Genomic DNA, 20,934 nt, shown 5'->3' with positions numbered 1-20,934 from the left:
TGAGAGGGCAGGTGCTGTGCATTCTCTATCCTGTCCCCAGCACTTGGCACAGGAAGTGCTTGGTACCTAATATGACATTTATCACTTGTTTCTTGTATGGATAGATAAATGAATGACTGGCTCTTGGGAGAGAAGTGAATTTCTGACTGACAAGAAACCTGTTCAACAGCTAACAGAGGTCCGGGCTTATTAATGCTTCAGTAGCTTCCTGAATGACTGATGCTGCTCCTTCTACCTTTCCTTGATTTCTTGGGCTATAAAGATCTTCCCTGCTGTCACAAATGACTTTAATCTTGTTTAAAATGCCAGGAGCAAATGTGTTGATGGTTCACTAGGGCTTGGCCAGAAGTTTCAAAACAAATAATGAGAAAAGCTGCCCCAGTCAGCTAACTTTTCGTCAGAAGGATGGGTGCGGTATTCTTGAAAAGCACCACGTTCCAAACGTAGATGGAACTGCTGCTCACCATCACGTGCAGCCAGTGGTGTCATCAAAGACACAAGTGCTAATGCTGTCTTGTGAGTCTGCCATCCTCCCTCGTTCCATCCCTGGGGCAACATCCAGTGAATGAACTTGGTGAAAAGGCTAGAACCCTCCTCAGCCTTCAATACCTCACTAGACAGCCTTCTCAAGATCCCTCTGGCCCCTTGAAGACCAACTACAAATGTGGCAGAGTGGCTGGCATGAGGCATCAAGGGGTGAAATCCTGCTGGATGTCATTAGGTTGAACACAGTCATGGGCAGCCTCTACCAGAAGCTCTTGACACAAAGACAGAGTACAGAGTACAGGAGTTTGACCGTAATCAGTAAGACTCAGTAGTCCTTTCCTGAGAAAATGTGCTCTCAACTTCAAGGCCAGCATAACTCTGGGCATGTAGTTATGAGTATATGCTTAATTAACATCTGAATGAATGAATGAATGAATGAATAGGTGTGCAGCCAAGGGTTTGGTGACTGAGAACTGGGCTCCTGCTTCAGGAGCACAGGTGGGATAGAAAAATTATGAACTCCATGCTCTCTGTAGCTCTAGCTTGGAGACTCAGATTTTTTTATCACATTCATTCCTAAGGAAAGTCAAATGATCCCATCATACATGTTCCGTGAACGTGTGTTGGGACAATTTTTCAAAATAATCCTGAAGCATGCAGACGGAACATTCTTCAGAAATGTCAAATGTCAGTAATAAAACCTTTTTCCTGTTTGCCTCCCTGATAGAAACACTGTAGATTAGGTCACTGATGGCTTTGATGCTACCAAGGCCTGAAAGTTCTCCTCCCATTTCCCTCCATCTGGCTTCAGCCTGGACCCTCACATTTCAACTCAGAGAGCTTCCTAGAGGCTGTGATCTAACAGCTGAGTTACTGGTGTTCCAGTGAGTACTGTTGCAAAACAAAATACCCCAAACCTAGTGGTGTAAGGCCATCATTTTATTCTCAGAATCTGTGAGTCAGAATCTCAGGCAGGAAATGGTGGAGATGGCTTTTCTCCGCTCCATCTGTTGCCTCTGCTGAGAAGAGTTGAAAGCTAGAGGCCGGAATCCTTTAAAAGTATCTTTACTCACATGCCTAGTGGCTGATGACGGCTGTCTGCCAGGACTCACTGGGGCTGTCAGCTAGAATGACTACATGTGGCCTCTCTTTGCGGTCTCTGTGCATGAGCTGGTTTGGGCTTCCTTACAACATGGTGGCTGCTTCCAAGAGTGTGAGATTACTCAGGGGGCTGCCTGCTTAACACGTACACTCCTATGGTACAGCAGAGAGAACACTGGACAAGGAGGCAGGAAAGTTTGGTTTCAGTCTTGGTTCAGTCACTTAGCAGAAGCTGTGTAGCTCTGGCAAGCCAGCTAGTTTATCTACGTCTGCATTCTTGCCCGTGAAATGGACATGAGACAAGGCAGAGCTGCCGACCTCACAAGGTTGTTTTGGAAAGAATGCTTTTTAAATGGTAAAAAATACATTCAAAATACATACGTAAAAGAAGTATACAGATAGGACAGGCTGCTATTATAGGATATGATGGGTTTAAAACATGTTTATGGGATGTCTGGGTGGCTCAGTCAGTTAAGTGTCCAACTTTGTCTCAGGTCATGGTCTCACGGTTTGTGGGTTCGAGCCCCGCATCAGGCCCTGTGCTGACAGCTCGGAGCCTGGAGCCTGCTTCGGATTCTGTGTCTCCCTCGCTCTCTGCCCCTCCCCTGCTTGTGCTCAATCTGTCTGTCTGTCTCTCTCAAAACTGTAAGCTCTCTGGTTGTGGCAGTGCACTTCTCCTCGGGTGTGGGCCCAACTTAGTGACTTATGTCAAACAAATAGAATATGGCAGAAGTGATGGCTATCTGACTCGAGAGGCAAAGACCCACAAAGAGTAGCCTCTGCTGGCTTTCACTCACTCAGATCCCCCACAGGGCAGCATGTGGCAGGGCCCACATGAGGAGGGGCAGAGGGCTCCCATCGATGGCCAGCACCAACTTTCGGTTGCTGTGGAACTAACCCACCTTGGAAGCAGATGCCCCGGCCCCAGTCAGGGCTTCTTCCAATGACTGTGGCCCCAAATGACACCTGGGCTGCAGCCTCCGAACAGCCTGAACCCAAAATGCCCAATTAGACTGCTCCCACATTCCTGCCCCGCAGAGACCTGGGAGACAAGGGTTTACTTCTGTTTTAGTTACTGAGTTTTGGGGTAATCTGTTAAACAGAAATAGGTAACTCGTGCACGGAACTAGGCCCCACTGAGCAACAGCCACTGTGACAGTTATCTGACCACGTGACAGATTAGTTTTGATGGCAGTTCATTCTTGCCTGTTCCTAGCGACTAACAACATTTGTGTGTGAAGCGGCAAGCTGAGGGGCCAGGCAGGGAGGGTCTGATTCCACCAATGGTAAGATCGACACTAACCTTACTCTGTCTATATCTTTAAGTAAAGTGTTTTTGAAAGCAGGCCTTTGCCTAGTCAGTAATATAACTGCTTTTTAATGTTTATTTTTGAGACAGAGCATGCACGTGCAAGCAGGGGAGGGGCGGAGAGAGAGAAAGACTCTCAAGCAGGCTCCTCACTGTTAGCACAGAGCCTGATGCAGGGCTCGAGTGCACGAGCCATGAGATCATGACCTGAGCTGAAATCAAGAGTTGGATACTCAACCGACTAAGCCATCCTGGTGCCCCATAACTGCTTTTTTATAAATGGGAAACAACAATAATACAACCCCCAAATCAACAACAACAACAAAATCCCAGCTGGTTGGAAGCCATAGTAGAAGCAGAGCCAGGAAACTAGATTCCAGGAAAGTGATCTCCATCAGCCCTGACTGAGCACCACCTACCTCTGTGGCTGCGACCTCCCCTATGATCATGCTGTTTATACTTCCAGGGCTCACATTTGACTTCTGGAATCCTTATCTCAACTGAGTTCTTTCTCAGCTGGAGACTGAGGCTCTCTATCCAGCACTTACAACACATGGTCCTCTTTCTGGCCTGGTTGCCCAAGAAGGGCAATACTTTGCCCTTAGCTAACCACGTTTTCTGCCACAGCCCACCCTCCCCAATCCTTTACTGTGTCTCTGGACCAGGTGCGTGGATGTAGTTGGGTGTGGGGCCTGGGTCTGCAGACAGACAAAGTGTTCTCCAAGCAAAGAAAGACTAACCGGCTGGCATAAAGAACAATCTGTATCACTACCTTGTTAATCACCTGCTTTAGCTCAGCTAACTGGCCCCATCACCAAAACACCAAAAAAAAAAAAAAAAAAAAAAAATGGTAGTCAAGATCCACAAAACTCCAGAGATTTAAGGCCTCTGCCAAGGAGTCAGCAGACCCAGCTTCCAGCCCAGGCACTTAGCAGTGGTCGTCACTCTCCCCTCCCCCAAGATCTGAAACCCCCTGGAAGACTGAATTCGAGGCCTGGACTATTCAGCACCTACTCAAGATACGCCTCTCTGAGAAACAGTGAGTTTTCCATTTGCTCTGATGCCAACCTGTGAATGCTTCAAAGAATGACATTCAATTCTTCCCTGTACCCCTTGCACACTTTTAAAAAACGTGCTTATTTAAAAGGCATGATGTGTGCCCTCCCCTCCCCCAAGTAACTTACGGTCTTTTCTAGCTCACTGAGTAGAACAACGGTGGCTAAAGTAGCTAAGGAAGATTTAGTGATGTTTTCACGGAGGCCCCACTCCTATCTTGCCCCAGATCACCCCAGAAGCTTCTGAGGGCAGTGGTGGCTGCAGCGGACACAGGCCCTGGCCAGGGAACAACACAGGCAAGCTGTCACACTTTGTTTTTCTGCTTGTTAAGTCCGAACGCTCCTAATTAGTTACCCTGCCCGCTAATGCCTGGGTGGACAATGGTCCGGGGATCAGGGGTGCTGAGAGGCTGTGAATACAATTCCTCAGGCTGCTGAGGCTTGGAGACTGGTGACTCGGTTGTGGGCACCGAGGCGCTGTGCTCCTGTGGACTGTGGATTCAAAGATGTCAGCCTCGTGTGAAGAAAGGTCATCACCTGTTGCTTCTTTGGTGAAAGGGCAGCTGTGCTGGGTGCCCACTTAGGCTCGGCCTTTGTCTGCTCACAAACAGTGCCCACAGAGAATAACTTTCTCTGATTGTTTGCTTGGTGGGGCAGGGCCATGCAAGATCACTCACACACTTCCTCAAAGAGGAATTCAGCAAAGCATGTTTTTAAAAAGTGGCCTCAAAATGTCTTAAACATTGCCTTTTAGTGGCTGCACTCACTAGCTAGGAAAGAGTAGATAATCTTCACGGTAGGACCCAATTCTGACAAATGTTTAGGTCACAGAGATGACAATTCCTAAGTCATATGGGTACGGGGCAAAAAAGTTAACTGAAAAGTCAGCTAGCTGTCTAGGAATGTTTAGTGTGCAGAAAGTTTGCAACAGTAAACAACGTGCCATTATCCCAATACAAAAAAGGTGTAGATTCTTACTTGGTTTTAGAATTCTGTACATTGTTGTTTTATAGAGCAGCATTAGAGTTTGGTTTAGGGGCTAAAACTAGTTTGCTTTTCTTTGGGGACAAAGTGTGCTAATAAGTTTGGGGATAGTGAATGTATCCATCCATCCATCCATCTATTGATACATCAAATATTTACATGCCTAGTTGCTTAACGTAAGTGTTTACTGCTTTAGCATAAAGCAAGCAGTTCAGACCATTCTAGGCAACTCTAGAAAGGTAGTATGCATTTGATTTACTCCTCTCTCTTTTCATGGCTCTTAAGTGCTATGGGCCCTCCCCTCTGGCATCCTTCCCACTTTACATCTTTTTAGTAAGTACTCCAAATTCCAGACTGTTCCATCTTTTTTGCATCATCCTATCTGTTGAAATATATCTCCTCCTGAATATCATCCTGTGCTTTCAACTTATTCACAAGACAAAAGAACTTGTGACAAAATAATTTATTCTTCTCAGGTAGTATTTTGTATTAACTGGAATCTAAATTGCCTTAACTTGAAGGTAAGGTCTAGTTTGAAACTGAGGGCTGGGGGAAGGTGGATGATGGGGAAATCAGCTCCTGAGATTGTCCCACAACAGTAGGGTGCGTGTTGGGTAGGTGGTAAGCAGTGGAGGGAGTCGAGGGGAGGGGCTGCTTTAACCAACTGCCTCACCCATGGGATCCTCCAGTATCCTTTCTCATGAATCATGTACAAATAGAATCATTCAATGCTTAGCTTACATATGCCCCAAAGGTGAGTAACACCAGAAGAGTTAGTCATTAATATACATTTTTAGGTTTTGTCACAAGAGCACAGGTAGCTAAAATTTAGAAGTTAAATCTGACCTTTCCTTTCGGCAAACAGAAGGAACTTGAGAAGAATTCTCCTATCACTTACACAGTCTGGGGAATGAGCTATTAAACCAGGGTTCTGATTTGTTCCTTAAGAGCAACAATAATCTCTTGAATGTTAACTTACATATACTAATGTATTCTATTGGTAAAATGTGGAGTTTTCCTATCAGCAATGTAAGTAAGAAGACGGTCTGTCACGTACTTTACAGGGAAAGGGGAGAGCTACTGCAGAAAGCTAATGCATTGAGAGTTATGGTATTGTTCCTGCTGATTCCTTGGGGCTTATCTTTTTATCATATCCCTATCTTAATTTAGCCTTTCCATGGATTTGTGAAAATGCTGGACAGACAGAAAATAACAAGACACAAATTATTTTCTACTTCCCCCTCTTGAAGTATCAAAGCAGGAGAAAGCTTTTAAAAAGCAGTGCCTCAGTTTCCCCCATTCAAAACATGCCTCAGTACTTGTTCATTCATTGATATATGCTTAGTCCTTGTCTGCCAAATCCTTTATAAGGAACTGCTCTGTCATTTAAAAAACAAAGCAAACACTGCAATCACACCTCCTGAAAGAAAGCTTCTGCTTATGATTCTATTTGGATCAGTCAGTGAAGCATCTGACTCTTGACTTCAGCTCAGGTCATGATCTCATGGTTGCTGGGATCAAGCCCCATGTTGGGCTCTGTGCTGACAGTGTGGAGGCTGCTTGAGATTCTCTGTCTCTCTCTCTCTCCTCCTCCTCCTCCTCCTCCTCCTCCTCCTCCTCCTCCTCCACCGGTCACATGCATGCATACCTGCTCTCCCTCCCCTCTCTCAAAATAAACATTAAAAAAAAATCAACAATATATTATGTTAGACTTATATTCAAAGAACATGGATTGAATAAGTTTCTCTAACAGTATCTACTATCCTGGAGAGAGATTCACCTGAAATTCTAGACTTAAGAAATGATGGGCTCCAGTCAGTGCCCCTCTGAGTTCCTAGGATTTGGAGAGCCTCCGTCCCTGTCTTTTGCTGTCCTTGGACCTGCTACAAGGCAGGAGGAGTACTTGGTCCCATCTTCTGTGTTGCATGTTATAATGCTGCCAACTGATTATAGTCACGTAATGACTGTGTTGTTCAACTACTACCTTTATGAGGTGCTAGTAAAACCCAGTGAGCAACTTAATCACTGGTGAAATAAACAGACAACTGGGGACTCGGTACCAGCATGAGCTACAACCTTTGCCGATAATTGGCACTCACTGGCCAGCAAGCAGGCAACTACAGCTCCCAGAACAAGTGCAGGGAGCCTCTTCCGCTAAGCAGGGTCAGTCTGTGCGGTTCGTCTCCTCACACCCAAGCGTACAGATGTAAAGAAGAATGTGTGTAAAGGAGGCCACTAAGTTTAGAAAATGAGAAGCGGGGAGCAATTGGTCTTGAATGTAACATCAGAAGCATTCAGGTAGCTTGAAACCTCCAGCCACGTTGTTGAACTGAGTCTGTCTCCTCAACTTTGGGATTGTTACTTATATAAATGAAAACAGAGATATGAGAAGGAAGCAAATTTTTTGATACCAGAATTCTTCCAGCACCTTTATCTTAGCTATTACTAGTGTTTTGTGTACTTGTTATTTTAAGATTATAGACGCTTAAATCGTAAGTCCCCCTTTACCATGTTTCTTAAATTCTTACCTTGTTTGATTTTTGGTGATATCCACACCATCACCAAATTCTTACCTTGTTTGATTTTTGGTTGATGTTCACATTTTGTTTTTTAAGTAAATGCTAATGGGAAAAATCGAATTCACTGAGGAGGAATCTGTGGAGAGCAGTCTATGCCTTTAGGAAGGATATTTATGTTATTGTCATTCAAGGTGTCTAACTCTTCAGTTACTTCCTGTAGCGTACCTTCTACCCCCTGCAAAATTTATAAACTGAAGTTCATTTTTCTGTAGTTATTTGATGTGCTAGATCTGCTTTTATAGAAACCTTTATTTTAGGAGTGCAGAGGGAAATGAAATGGGGGGGAAATAACTTTAAAACTCCTAAAGCTGACATGAAACGGGATGACCGTGCAGCCACACACAGGACAGAAGGGGACAGGACAGCACAGGGCCGGCAGCTCCATCAGTTAGGCTGGACTGCCTGCTGTCACTCACACTCTGTCACAGACCAATAGTGCATTTTTTTCTCCTCTTGTGCTCCCTTCTCTTACGTATTTGCAAGAACAGTCCGGATTCAGAAAACATGCCTGAAACTGAGAAACTAAGAGAAAATGGGGTGGAGGTGCCCTTCAGTACTGATAGCCTAGATGCGGACAGATCAAAAGCTAAATTCAATTTAAACCACCTCAGGCAGAAAAAGTAATTGAATTAAACTTCCTCTAAATATGATAAGTCTGAGGATCTTAAAACCAGGCACAAAGAACCAGGTTAGAGTGAGCTGTTGTGTATTAAATGGATGCACAGAGCTCTAGCCATCCCCCCAACCCAGGGAGTTTGATGAGCTGCTGATTGCCTCTATCGCTTTACTACTGAGGCTGAAAACTGATTAAGCTGCTTATGGGGCTCCAGGGGCTAATGGTCCAGCCCACCAGGAATACTGCTGTCACTGACTTAAGTGAGCTGCGTGGCATATGTGGTTTGATTATACAAGGGGGCGGTGCTGGGGGAGTCTGCAAGGCATAGGGAAGCTTTAAATAGCAGGCTTTATCGTGCCAAATGGATACACTACTCTGATACCCCAAAATGAATATGGAATTGCTCTGATTCCTTCTTTTCATCTGGTAACCATTTTTGAAAGGCTTCCTCAGGGGTGCCTGGGTGGCTCAGTCAGTTAAGCCTCCGACTCTTGATTTCAGCTTAGGTCTTGAGATCAAGCCCCACGTCAGGCTCTGCACTGAGAGTGGGGCTTACTTGGGATTCTCTCTCCCTCTCTCTCTCTGCCCCTTCCCTTCCTGCATGGGCATGCGCGCTCTCTCTCTCTCTCTCTCTCTCTCTCTCTCTCTCTCTCTCAAAATAAGCTTTAAAAAAAAAAAAAAGGCTTCCTCAAAAACTACTCACTTTGGAACCCACCCATTCTATTTTAAACCACCCTTACAAGACTATGTCCATGCCTTTAAACATACTTCTCAAATGGGTTCTCAGATACTATGATCAAGTGAAGTTCTAGAAAATAGATAAGTGTGTAATAGATATTTTAATCAATTCTTCTCCTTGAACACCACTGGGCAATTGTAATATACCTTTTCCCACCCCAGCCAGCAGATCATTGCCGCTCGATTAGGTAGTAAAGGGTATACAGGACTGAAGAATAGAACAAGCTGATATGTGCAAATAGGTTAAACTTGATGTACACATGGAAGTTAAAACACTCCTATTCTCTCAGATCGTTCCAACTAAATTCTCTAAAACTACTACCATTTAAAATAACTTTCCTCCCTCAGACTGTACAAAGAAAACACCAAAGTTTGAAGTTAAAAAACAACAACACTTTAAAGTCTTGTAAAATGACTGAAGGATCTCAACAGTTTTTAAGCGGACCTTATTTCTGTGGGCGAAACCAGCAGAGGACAACGATGATAAACAAAAGAACAGAATCAGAACAATTTGAGATGCTTAGGAAGTTGTCACAATTATCTTTTTAATTGACTCTGGAAAGAATAGATAGATATATGGAAAGCTTTTAGCGTCTAAAAGCTGCTTAGGCAGTGAGTTGTTGATTTAAATGATTAACCAAAGCTTAACATATTCAGGACTTTGGGTTGAACAGAAAAAATATTGGTTTTCATCTTGGTTGCTAACCTGGTCAATCATTAAAAGGACGAGCACTAATAAAAGTTTTAAAAGATGATTTTGACTCTTATATGATTTCTTATGTTTCATTAAACTTTAAGGTCCTCCCTTAAGTGACTTAAGCACAAGTCAAAGAGTTTCATACAGTCATTGCCTTTCAGATATTCTTTCTTTGCATAATTTTTTATTGAGATATAATTCACATACCATAAACTTCACTCTTCCAAAGTGGGTTTTAGTACATTCACAAAGTTGTGCAACCATCACCGTTATCATTCCAGAACACCTTGGTCAGCCTCAAAGGAAACCCCCAGGCCATCACCAGTCATTCCCTTGTTCTCCCCAGGTGCTGATAACCACTCATCTGTCCACTTTCTGTCTGTGGATTTGCCTATTTTGGACATTTCATTTAAACAGAATCATACATATACTTTTCTGTCTGGCTCCTTTCAGCATGATGTTTTCAAGATTCACCTATGTTGTAGCATGTATGTTGCTCCTTTTCATGGCCAAATAATATTCCATTGTGTGGATATATAGCATTTTGTTTATCTGTTCACCAGCTGATGAACACTGGGTTACTTCTATTCTTTGGTATTATGAATAATGCTGCTCTGAACATTGGTGTACAAGTTTTACATGGACATAAGTTTTCAATTCTCTTGGGTATATTCTAGGAGTGGAACTAACTGCTGGTTCATATTGTAACTTGGTTTAACTTTTTGAGAGACCACCAAACTGTCTCCCAAAGTGGCTGTACCAACCAGTTCACATTCCCACCAACAATGTATGAGAGCTCTGGTCTCTACGTATCCTTGCCAACATTTCTTATTGTCCTGTAATATTTTTTTATAGTAATTTTTTTTTTCTCATTCTGAGTAGAAACTGATTATCAGGGCTTATGAAGAAACTACCCCAATGATGGCAGAATTCAGTACCTACACCATAATCAACAAAGACACTTTCCCAATGAGAAAAGAGCAATGAAATGGCCCTTCTGAGTGCTTACCTGCTGCAGATCAGCGAGGGAATACAGGTGGATCTGTTGAAGGAGGTATTCTCTGGGGAAAATTCTGAAAACAAGGACAGAAAGACAAATGAACTGTGTTGACTGCCACAAAACACACTTCCTGGTAAGTTTCAAAGTCTCATTCAAGATCTCTTTCCTCTACCTTCTTCCCTTTGCACCAACACTCCTCCTCCCAACAGTCTCTGAGGAAACTGTAACAATACCCACCCTTTTTCTTTCTAACAGATACTGAGATGGAAGTAAAAGTTTGGTCTTTGATTTCTTTTTTTTTTTTTTTTTTTTTTTTTAATTCCTTAATGAGTTTATTTCAGGACAAAAAGAAGTAATGCTCTTTTTTTTTTTTAATTGAAGTGTAGCTGACATACAATATTCTATTAGTTTCAGGTATTTAACAAAGTGATTGAATAGTTATATACATTATGAAGTGATCATCGTGATAAATCTAACTACCATCTATCACCATACAAAGTTGTTATGTATTAGTAACTACATTTCCTGTGCTGTACATTGCACCACTGTGTCTTATTTTATAACTAGAAGTTTGTACCTTTTAATCCCCTTCCCATCTATCATCCTTTACCCCACCCCCTCCCCTCTGACAGCCACCATATTATTCCCTGTGTCTTTGAGTCTGTTTCTGTTTTGTGTGCTTTTTTTATAGTTTCCACATATAAGTGAAATCATACAGCATTGGTCTTTCTCTGTCCTATTTCACTTAGCATTATACCTTCTAGGTTCATCCATGTTTTTGCAAATGGGTAAGTTTCATTCTTTTTCATGGCTGGGTAATATTCCATCGTATGTAGATATTACCTCTTCTTAATCCATTCACCTACTGGTGGACATTTAGGTTGCTTCCCTATCTTGGCTGTTAAAAATAATATTGCAATGAATGTAAGAGTGCATATTCTTTTCAAATTTTTTCTGTGGATAAATACCCAGAAGTGGAATTGCTGGATCATATGTTTTAGTTTTAGTTTTAATTTTTTGAGGAAACTCCATACTGTTTTCCATGGTGACTGCAGCAAATTATATTCCTATCAATAGTACACAAAGGTTCCCTTTTCTCCATATCTTCACCAACATATGTTACTTGTCTTTTTTATCCTAGACATTCTGACAGATGTGAGGTGATGTCTCATGGTGGTCTTGATTTACATTTCCCTGATGATTAGTGATGTTGAGCATCTTTTCATGTGTCTGTTAGCCATCTGTGTGTCATCTTTGGAGAAATGTCTTCAGATTCTTTGCCTATTTTTTAATTGATTTCTTTTTATGATATTGAATTGAGTTCTTTATATATTTTGGATATTAATCCCTTATCAGTTATGTAATTTGCATATCTCTTTTCCCATTCAGTAGGTTACCTTTTTGTTGATGGTTTTCTTCACTGTGCAAAAGTTTTTTAGTTTTATGTAGTACCATTTGATTTTTTTGTTTGTTTTTGCCTTTGCTTTTGTTGCCTCTGCCTGAGGAGACAGATCCAAAAAAAAATAACGTTAAGATCAATGTCCAAGAACCTATTACCTATATTTTCTTCTAGGAGTTTCGTGGTTTCAGGCCTTACATTTAAGTCTTTACTCCATTTTGAGTTTGTTTTGTATATGATTTAAAAAAAATGGTCCAGTTTTCCCAACATCATTTATTGAGGAGATTGTCTTTTCCCCATTGTATGTTCTTGTTTCCTTTGTTGAACATTAATTGAACATCTAAGCATGGGTTTATTTCTGGATTTTCTCTTCTGTTCTATTAATTAATGCATTTATTTTTGTGCCACTGCCATTGTATTTTCATTATGATAACTTTGTAGTATAGTTGGAGATCAGGGCTTTGTTCTTTCTGAAGATTGCTTTGGCTACGCAGGGTCTTTGTAGCTGCGTACAAATTTTGGGATTACCTGTTCTAGTTTTGTGAAAAATGGCATAAGTATTTTCTTTTCAACGTTTATTTATTTTTGGGACAGAGAGAGACAGAGCATGAATGGGGGAGGGGCAGAGAGAGAGGGAGACACAGAATCGGAAACAGGCTCCAGGCTCTGAGCCATCAGCCCAGAGCCCGAAGCGGGGCTCGAACTCCCGGACCGCGAGATTGTGACCTGGCTGAAGTCGGACGCTTAACCGACTGCGCCACCCAGGCGCCCCGGCATAAGTATTTTCATAGGGATTCCACTGAATCTGCAGACTGTAGGTCAGATTTGGATGTATGGACATTTTAACAATATTATTTGTTCCAGTCCATGGTATGTCTTCCCATTTATTTGTATTGGCTTCAATTTCTTTCATTGGTGTTTCACCATTCTCAGTGTACAGGTGTTTCATTTCCTCAATTAAAGTTATTCCTAGGTATTTTTTTCTTGATGCAACTGTAAATGATATTGTTTTCATAATTTCTCTTTCTGATAGTTATTAGTGTATAGAATTGCAAAAGATTTCTGTATATTAATTTTGTTTCCTGCAACAGTACTGAATTCATTTATCAGTTCTAATCATTTTTTAGTGGAGTCTTTACGGTTTTCTATACATAGTGTCATGTTATTTGCAAATAGTCACAGTTTTACTTCTCTTTTCCAATTTGGATGCCTTTTTTTTTTCTTGATTGTTATAGCTAGGACTTCCAATACCATGTTGAATAAAAGTGGTAAGATAGAGGGGCACCTGTGGGGCTCAGTTGGTTGAGCATCCAACTCTTGATATTGGCTTGGGTCATGGTATTACAGTTGTGGGATCAAGCCCCACATCAGGGTCTGTGCTATGTGTAGCCTTCTTAGGATTCTCTCTCTGCCCCACCCCCCTCAAAAGTAAACAATAAACATAAAAAATTTATTTTAATTAACTAATTAATTAATATAATTTATTGTCAAATTGGCTAACATACAGTGTATACAGTGTGCTCTTGGTTTTGGGGGTAGATTCTCGTGATTCATCGCTTACATACAACACCCAGTGCTCATCCCAACAAGTGTCCTCCTCAATTTCCATCACCCCTTTCCCCCTCTAACGCCCCCGCCCAAATCAACCCTCAGTTTGTTCTCTGTATTTTAGAGTTTCTTAAGGTTTGCCTCCCTCCCTCCCTCTGTTTTGTAACTATTTTTTCCCCTTCCCTTCCCCTAGGGTCTTCTGTTAAAGTTCCACATTTGAGTGAAAACATGATATCTGTCTTTCTCTGACTGACTTATTTAACTTAACATAGTACCCTCCAGTTTAATCCACATTGCTGAAAATGGCAGGATTTCATTCTTTCTCATTGCCAAGTAGTATTCCATTGTATGTATAAACCACATCTTCTTTATCCATTCATCAGCTGATGGGACATTTAGGCTCTTTCCATAATTTAGCTATTTTTGAAAGTACTGCTATAAACATTGGGGTACATGTGCCCCTATGAATCAGCACTCCTGTATCCCTTGGATAAATTCCTGGTAGCGCTATTGCTGCGTTGTAGGGTAGTTCTATTTTTACTTTTTTGAGGAACCTCCACACTGTTTTCCAGAGTGGCAGCACCAGTTTGCATTCCCACCAACAGTGCCGGAGGGTTCTCATTTCTCCACATCCTCACCAGCATCTGTTGTTTTCCATGTTGTTAATTTTTAGCCACTCTGACTGGTTTGAGGTGGTATCTCAATGTGGTTTTGATTTGTATTTCCCTGATGATGAGTGATGTTGAGCATGTTTTCATGTGTTGGTTGGCCATCTGGATGTCTTCTTTGGAGAAGTGTCTATTCATGTCTTCTGCCCATTTCTTCACTGGATTATTTGTTTCTTGAGTGTTGAGTTTGGTAAGGTCTTTATAGATTTTGGATACTAGCCCCTTATCCGATATGTCATTTGCAAATATCTTTTCCCATTCCATCAGTTGCCTTTTAGTTTTGTTGATTGTTTCCTTTGCATTGCAGAAGGTTTTTATCTTGATGAGGTCCCAGTAGTTCATTTTTGCTTTTATTTCCCTTGCCTTTGGAGACATGTTGAGCAAGAAATTGCTGTAGCTGAGGTCAAAGAGGTTGTTGCCTGTTTTCTCCTCTAAGGTTTTGATGGTTTCCTGTCTCACATTTAGGTCTTTCATCCATTTTGAGTTTATTTTTGTGTATGGTGTAAAAAAGTGGTCCAGTTTCATTCTTCTGCATGTTACTGTCTAGTTTTCCCAGCACCATTTGCTAAAGAGACTGTCTTTTTTCCATTGGATACTCTTTCCTGCTTTGTCAAAGATTAGTTGGCCATACATTTGTGGATCCAATTTTGGGTTCTCTATTCTATTCCGTTGGTCTATGTGTCTGTTTTTGTGCCAATACCATACTGTCTTGATGATTACAGCTTTGTAGTAGAGGCTAAAGTCTGAGATTGTGATGCTTCCTGCTTTGGCTTTCTTTTTCAGCATAACTTTGGCTATTTGGGGTCTTTTGTGGTTCCATACAAATTTTAGGATTGCTTGTTCTAGCTCTGAGAAGAATGCCTGTGCAATTTTGATTGGGATTGTACTGAATGTATAAATTGCTTTCGGTAGTACTGACATTTTAACAATATTCTTCTAATCCATGAGTATGAAATGTTTTTCTATTTCTTTGTGTCTTCTTCAATTTCCTTCATAAGTTTTCTATAGTTTTCAGCATACAGATCTTTTACCTCTTTGGTTAGGTTTATTCCTAGGTATTTTATGGTACTTGGTGCAATTGTAAATGGGATCAATTCCTTGATATCTCCGTTGCTTCATTATTGGTGTATAGAAATGCAACCGATTCCTATACACTGATTTTATATCCTGCGACTTTGCTGAATTCATGTATCAGTTCTAGCAGCTTTTTGGTGGGATCTTTTGGGTTTTCCATGTAGAGTATCATGTCATCTGTGACAAGTTAAAGTTTGGCTGCTTTGCCAATTTGGATGCCTTTTATTACATTTTGTTGTCTGATTGCTGAGGCTAGGACTTCCAACACTATGTTAAACAACAGTGGTGAGGTGAGAGTGCAAATCCTTGTCGTGTCCCTGATCTCAGGGGGAAAGCTCTCAATTTTTCCCCATTGAGGATATTAGCTGTGGGCTTTTCATATATGGCTTTTATGATGTTAAGGTAGGTTCCTTCTGTTCGGACTTTCTTGAGGATTTTTATTAAGAAAGGATGCTGTATTTTGTCAAATGGTTTTTCTGAATCTATTGACAGGATCATATGGTTCTTATCCTTCCTTTTACTAATGTGATATATCACATTGATTTGTGAATATTGAAACAGCCCTGCAGCCCAAGAATGAATCCCACTTGATCATGGTGAATAATTCTTTTTTTTTTTTTTATAAATTTTTTTTTCAATGTTTTTTATTTTGGGGACAGAGAGAGACAGAGCATGAACGGGGGAGGGGCAGAGAGAGAGGGAGACACAGAATCGGAAACAGGCTCCAGGCTCTGAGCCATCAGCCCAGAGCCCGAAGCGGGGCTCGAACTCACAGACTGCAAGATCGTGACCTGGCTAAAGTCGGACGCTTAACCGACTGCGCCACCCAGGCGCCCCTGAATAATTCTTTTAATATGCTGTTGAATTCGATTTGCTAGTATCTTGTTGAGATTTTCTGCATCCATGTTAATCAGGGATATTGGCCTGTAATTCTCCTTTTTTTTGTGGGGTCTCTGTCTGGTTTGGGAATCAAGGTAATGCTGGCTTCATAGAATGAGTCCAGAAGCTTTCCTTCCATTTCTATTTTTTGGAACAGCTTAAGAAGGATAAATGTTAACTCTGCTTTAAGTCTGGTAGAATTACTCTGGGAAGCCATCTGGCCCAGGACTCTTTATTTGTTGGAAGATTTTTGAAAACTGATTCAATTTCTTCTAGACTAGTTATGGGTCTATTCAAGTTTTCTATTTCTTCCCATTTGAGTTTTGGTAGTGTGTGGATATCTAGGAATTTGTCCATTTCTTCCAGATTGTCCACTTTGTTGGCATACATTTTTTCATAGTATTCTCTGGTAATTGTATTTCTGTGGTGTTGGTTGTGATCTCTCTTTCATTCTTGTTTTATATATTTGGGTCCTCTCTTTTTTTCTTCTTGAGAAGTCTGACTAGGGGGTTATCAATTTTGTTTATTTTTTCAAAAAACCACCTCTTAGTTTCATTGATCTGTTTAATGTTTTTTTTGTTGTTGTTGTTTTTTGGGTTTTTTTTTTTTTTGGATTCTACATTGTTTATTTCTGCTGTAGTCTTTATTATTTCTCTTTTTCCGTTGGCCTTGGGGTTTCTTTGCTGTTGTGCTTCTAGTTCCTTTAGGTGTGCTGTCAGATTTTGTATTGGCGATTTTTCTTGTTTCTTGAGATAGGCCTGGACTGCAATGTATTTTCCTCTTAGGACTTCTTTTGCTGCATGCCAAAGGGTTTGGACTGTTGTGTTTTCATTTTCATTTGTTTCCATATATTTTTAAATTTCTTCTTTAATTGCCTGGTTGACCCATTCATTCTTTAGCAAGGTGTTCTTTAATCTCCATGCATTTGGAGGTTTTCCAAACTTTTTCTCATGGTTGATTTCAAGTTTCATAGCATTGTGATCTTAAGGGTGCATGGTATGATCTCAATTATTTTTGATTTATTGAGAGCTGTTTTGTGACCCAGTATGTAATCTATTCTGGAGAATGTTCCATGTGCACTTGAGAAGAATGCGTATTCTGCTTTTGGATGAAAAGTTCTGAATATATCTTTCCAGTCCATCTAGTCCAGTGTATCATTCAAGGTCACTGTTTCTTTATTGATTTTTCTGCCTAGATGATCTGTCCATTGTTGTAAATGGAGTATTAAAGTCACCTGTAGTTACTGCATTCTTATCAATAAGATTGTTTATGTTTGTGATTAATTGATTTATATATACAGGTGTTCTCAAATTGGGTGCATAAACATTTATAATTGTTAGCTCTTCTTGATGGATAGACCGATAGACCCTGTAATTATTATATAATGCCCTTCTTCATCTCTTGTTACAGCCTTTAGTTTAAAGTCTAGTTTGTCTGATATAAGTATGGCTACTCCAGCTTTCTTTTGACTTCCAGTAGCATGATAGATGGTTCCCCATCCCCTCACTTGCAATCTGAAGGTGTCCTCAGGTCTAAAATGAGTCTCTTATAGACAGCATGTAGATGAATCTTGTTTTTTATCTATTCTGATACCCTATGTCTTTTGTTTGGAGCATTTAGTCCATTTACATTCAGCGTTATTATTGAAAGATATGGATTTAGTGTCATTGTATTATCTGTAGATTTCATGCTTGTGGTGAGGTTTCTGGACTTTTGCAGTCTTTATAGCATTCCACTCACAGACTCCCCCTTAAGATCTCTTGCAGGGTTGGTTTAGTGGTCACGAACTCCTTCAGTTTTTGTTTGTCTTGGAAAGCCTTTATCTCTCCTATTCTGAATGACAACCTTGCTGGGTAAAGGATTCTTGGCTGCATATTTTTCCTATTCAGTACATTGAATATTTCCTGCCACTCCCTTCTGGCCTGCCAAGTTTCAGTGGACAGGTCCGCTACTACCCTTATGTGTCTACCCTTATAGGTTAAGGCCCGTTTGTCCCTAGCTGCTTTCAGAATTCTCTCTTTATCTTTGCATTTTGCCAGTGTCACTGTAATATGCTGTGGAGACCTATTCTTGTTACATCTGAAGGGAGTTCTCTATGCCTCCTGGATTTGCATGTCTGCTACCTTCCCCACATTGAGGAAGTCCTCAGCTATAATTTGTTCAAGTAAACCTTCTGCCCCTTTCTCTCTCTCTCTCTTCTTCTTCTGGAACTCCTATGATACAGATATTCTTACGTTTCATTAAATCACTTAGTTCTCTAATTCTCCCCTCATGGTCTATTATTTTTTTTTTATCTTTTTCTCAGCTTTATCATTTTCCATAATTTGAATAAAAGGTGTAAGAGTGAGGGGCGCCTGGGTAGCTCAATTGGTTGAACTTCCAACTCTTGATAGTGGCTTGGGTCATGGTCTTGCAGTTGTGGGATCAAGCCCTGTCAGGCTCTGTGCTAGTGTGCAGCCTACTTGGGATTCTTTCTCTCTTTCTGCCCCTCCCCCCATCAAAAGTAGACAAAGTAAACATTAAAAAATATTTTTTTAAAAAGTGGTGAGAGTGGGCATCTTTGTCTTGTGTCTGATCTTAAAGGAAAAGCTTTTAGCTTTTCACCATTGAGTATGATGTTATTTGTGGGTTTGTCATATATTGCTTTTATCATGTTGAGGTATGTTCCTTCTAGACTTACTTTGTTGAGTTTTTATCGTAAGTGGATGCTGAATTTTGTCATGCTTTTTCTGTATCTATTGAGATAATGATATAATTTTTAACCCTCTGTTTATGTGGTTTATCATGTGGATTATCTGTGTACTTTTGGATATTGAAACTTCCTTGAATCCCTGGAATAAATCCCGCTTGATCACTGCCTATTATCCTTTCAATATATTACTGAATTTGGTTTGCTAATATTTTGTTGAAGATACTTGTACGTATGTTCATCAGTGATACTGGCCTGTAATTTTCTTTTCTTCCTTTTTCTTTTCTTTTCTTCCCTTTCTCTCTTTCTTTCTTTCTTTCTTTCTTTCTTTCTTTACCGTCTTTGTCTGGTTTTGGTATTAGGGTAATGCTGGCCTCATAGAATGTGTTTGGAAGTATTCTTTCTCTCTTTTTTTTTTTGGCAATAGTTTGAGAAGGATAGGTGTTAACTCTTTTTTAATGTTTAGTAGAATTCACCTATGAAGCCATCTGGTACTGGACTTTTATTTGCTGGAAATTTTTGATTACTGATTCAATTTCACTATTTATAATTTGTCTATTCAGATCTTGCATTTCTTCTTGATTCAGTCTTAGAAGATTGGGCATTTCTTGGAATTTATCCTGACCTTTGACTCTAATGCAATCCACGGTGGGTTAGAACATCAGGTTTCTTGCACTAGCTGTGTCTCTCACAGGTTGTGTCATCTCAGGCAAATCCTAAAACCCACCTAGCTCCAGCTTCTTCAATGTTTAATAAAGACTACTGAACATGATGTCTTTAAATATCTTTCCAGTTCTATGCCTAAATTACTAGATTATGGAATTGAGAAAATCGGTGTGGCAACCTGTGTGTCTTTGTCTAGAGGGTTTTATGGCTTTCTTTAATGGGGACAATGGTGCTTGATATCACATTAATGAACTATCCTCTTGCATATATCATGACGAATTTTAGTGCATAGGTACAGATGGGACTAATGGGGTGAAATATTTCAAATTGGGATTCCCTGACAGAGTCTAATATATTTAGCTGCTGTCAATTTACAGTATCTGGATAAATGACTGTGAACAGAGAAAAAAAACAATGGATTATGAACAAAAATCATACCAAAGTATAGACGGTTAGAACCCTCCCGACCAACACACATACATCCCCAAATAAAACTCATGGTGCCAGCATTTTTTTTCTGTCTTTTGTGGTACTGTGCGATTTTTTTTGTATCCTAAATGAAACAACCAATTTATTCAATTAACGTTTATAACTGTCCTCTATACACCAAGCACTGTGCCAGGCAGTAGGTGGAAAATTGTGAATAAGACATTCCCAGTAATAAGCCAAGGAAAGTTAAGTCAAGTGAGGAAAAGATAACTAAACTGTTAATTGAGAATGGTAAGTTATGCACAGGATACATATTTTTAGAATGGTCTGGCATGTTTGACCCCAACCCTGACTGTCTTCTAAAATCTCCCCCAAGTGATTTTAATAAACAACGGGGCATAAGCATGGGTAGAACTCAGAAATCAGTGTTAAACGAAACAAAAATTCTCCTGGTGATTAGTGCAGCCAAGGTTTAGAATCCCTGAGCTAATATCCAGCTCATTAGGAAATTTATTATTCAGTCTTTCAATTATGCATGCATTAATAGACAAATCCTAGAGATTAAATCATTCCTTCATCCTTCCATTCATCTTTCTATCTATCCAATACTGATTAAGCACAACTATGTGTCAGCCACTGTACTAAGCCACTGAAGAAAGGGCACCTGTTAGATAAATTCCTTCCCCCATGGAGGTCTGGTACAGGCATATGCTTGTTTGCAGTTCTCCTAGTAAGTATGATAGGCTCTGAAAAATTCTGCTCAAATGCCCTGTTTTGTCCACAGCAATGAGAATAGACTGAGTGAATGGCAAGGCACTTATATTCTAGGAAATGCATTATAGTACCTGAGGCTGGACTCTTCATCTCTAATGGTTCAGGGCCACACCTGTGGCAGGAAGGGGGTACACATTCCAAGCCCAGGTGGGTACGTTATGGGGAAAGTGCCTATTCCTCCACGTGAGGGATAAGTTTCCCTACTACAGACAGGCTCCTTGTTGTGGAGGGTAGACCACTTCC

The 20,934-nt window shown here is 40.6% G+C and overlaps 1 protein-coding gene and 1 long non-coding RNA gene across 11 annotated transcripts in view; one reads left to right on the top strand and one right to left on the bottom strand.

The window, feature by feature from the left end:
• Window positions 1–20,934, bottom strand: part of PLEKHM3 (pleckstrin homology domain containing M3) — a 200,237-nt gene that overhangs the window by 68,438 nt on the left and 110,865 nt on the right. For 8 of the 9 annotated variants that reach the window (XR_007154584.1, XR_007154585.1, XM_047869606.1 and 5 more), the window contains one exon: window positions 10,575–10,638. Coding sequence is in view for 7 of the 9 variants with exons in the window: in XM_047869606.1 (XP_047725562.1) it covers window positions 10,575–10,638 (64 nt within the window). In the remaining 2 variants the exon portion in view is untranslated. Of the gene's footprint in view, window positions 1–8,858; window positions 10,639–20,934 lie in introns of those variants that run through there. The other variant, XM_047869608.1, reaches the window with a different exon arrangement.
• LOC125172101 (uncharacterized) overlaps window positions 1–20,934 on the top strand; it is a 120,643-nt gene that overhangs the window by 83,705 nt on the left and 16,004 nt on the right. For both annotated transcript variants that reach the window (XR_007154588.1, XR_007154589.1), the window contains exon 4: window positions 10,448–10,698. This is a non-coding gene — a long non-coding RNA (uncharacterized LOC125172101). The remainder of the gene's footprint in view (window positions 1–10,447; window positions 10,699–20,934) is intronic.

Source organism: Prionailurus viverrinus, chromosome C1 (genome assembly GCF_022837055.1).
Source record: "Prionailurus viverrinus isolate Anna chromosome C1, UM_Priviv_1.0, whole genome shotgun sequence".
In the NCBI taxonomy this organism is placed as follows: Eukaryota; Metazoa; Chordata; class Mammalia; order Carnivora; family Felidae; genus Prionailurus; species Prionailurus viverrinus.
The sequence above is the reverse complement of the archived record's forward strand: the minus strand, read 5'-3'. Positions and strand labels throughout refer to the sequence as shown.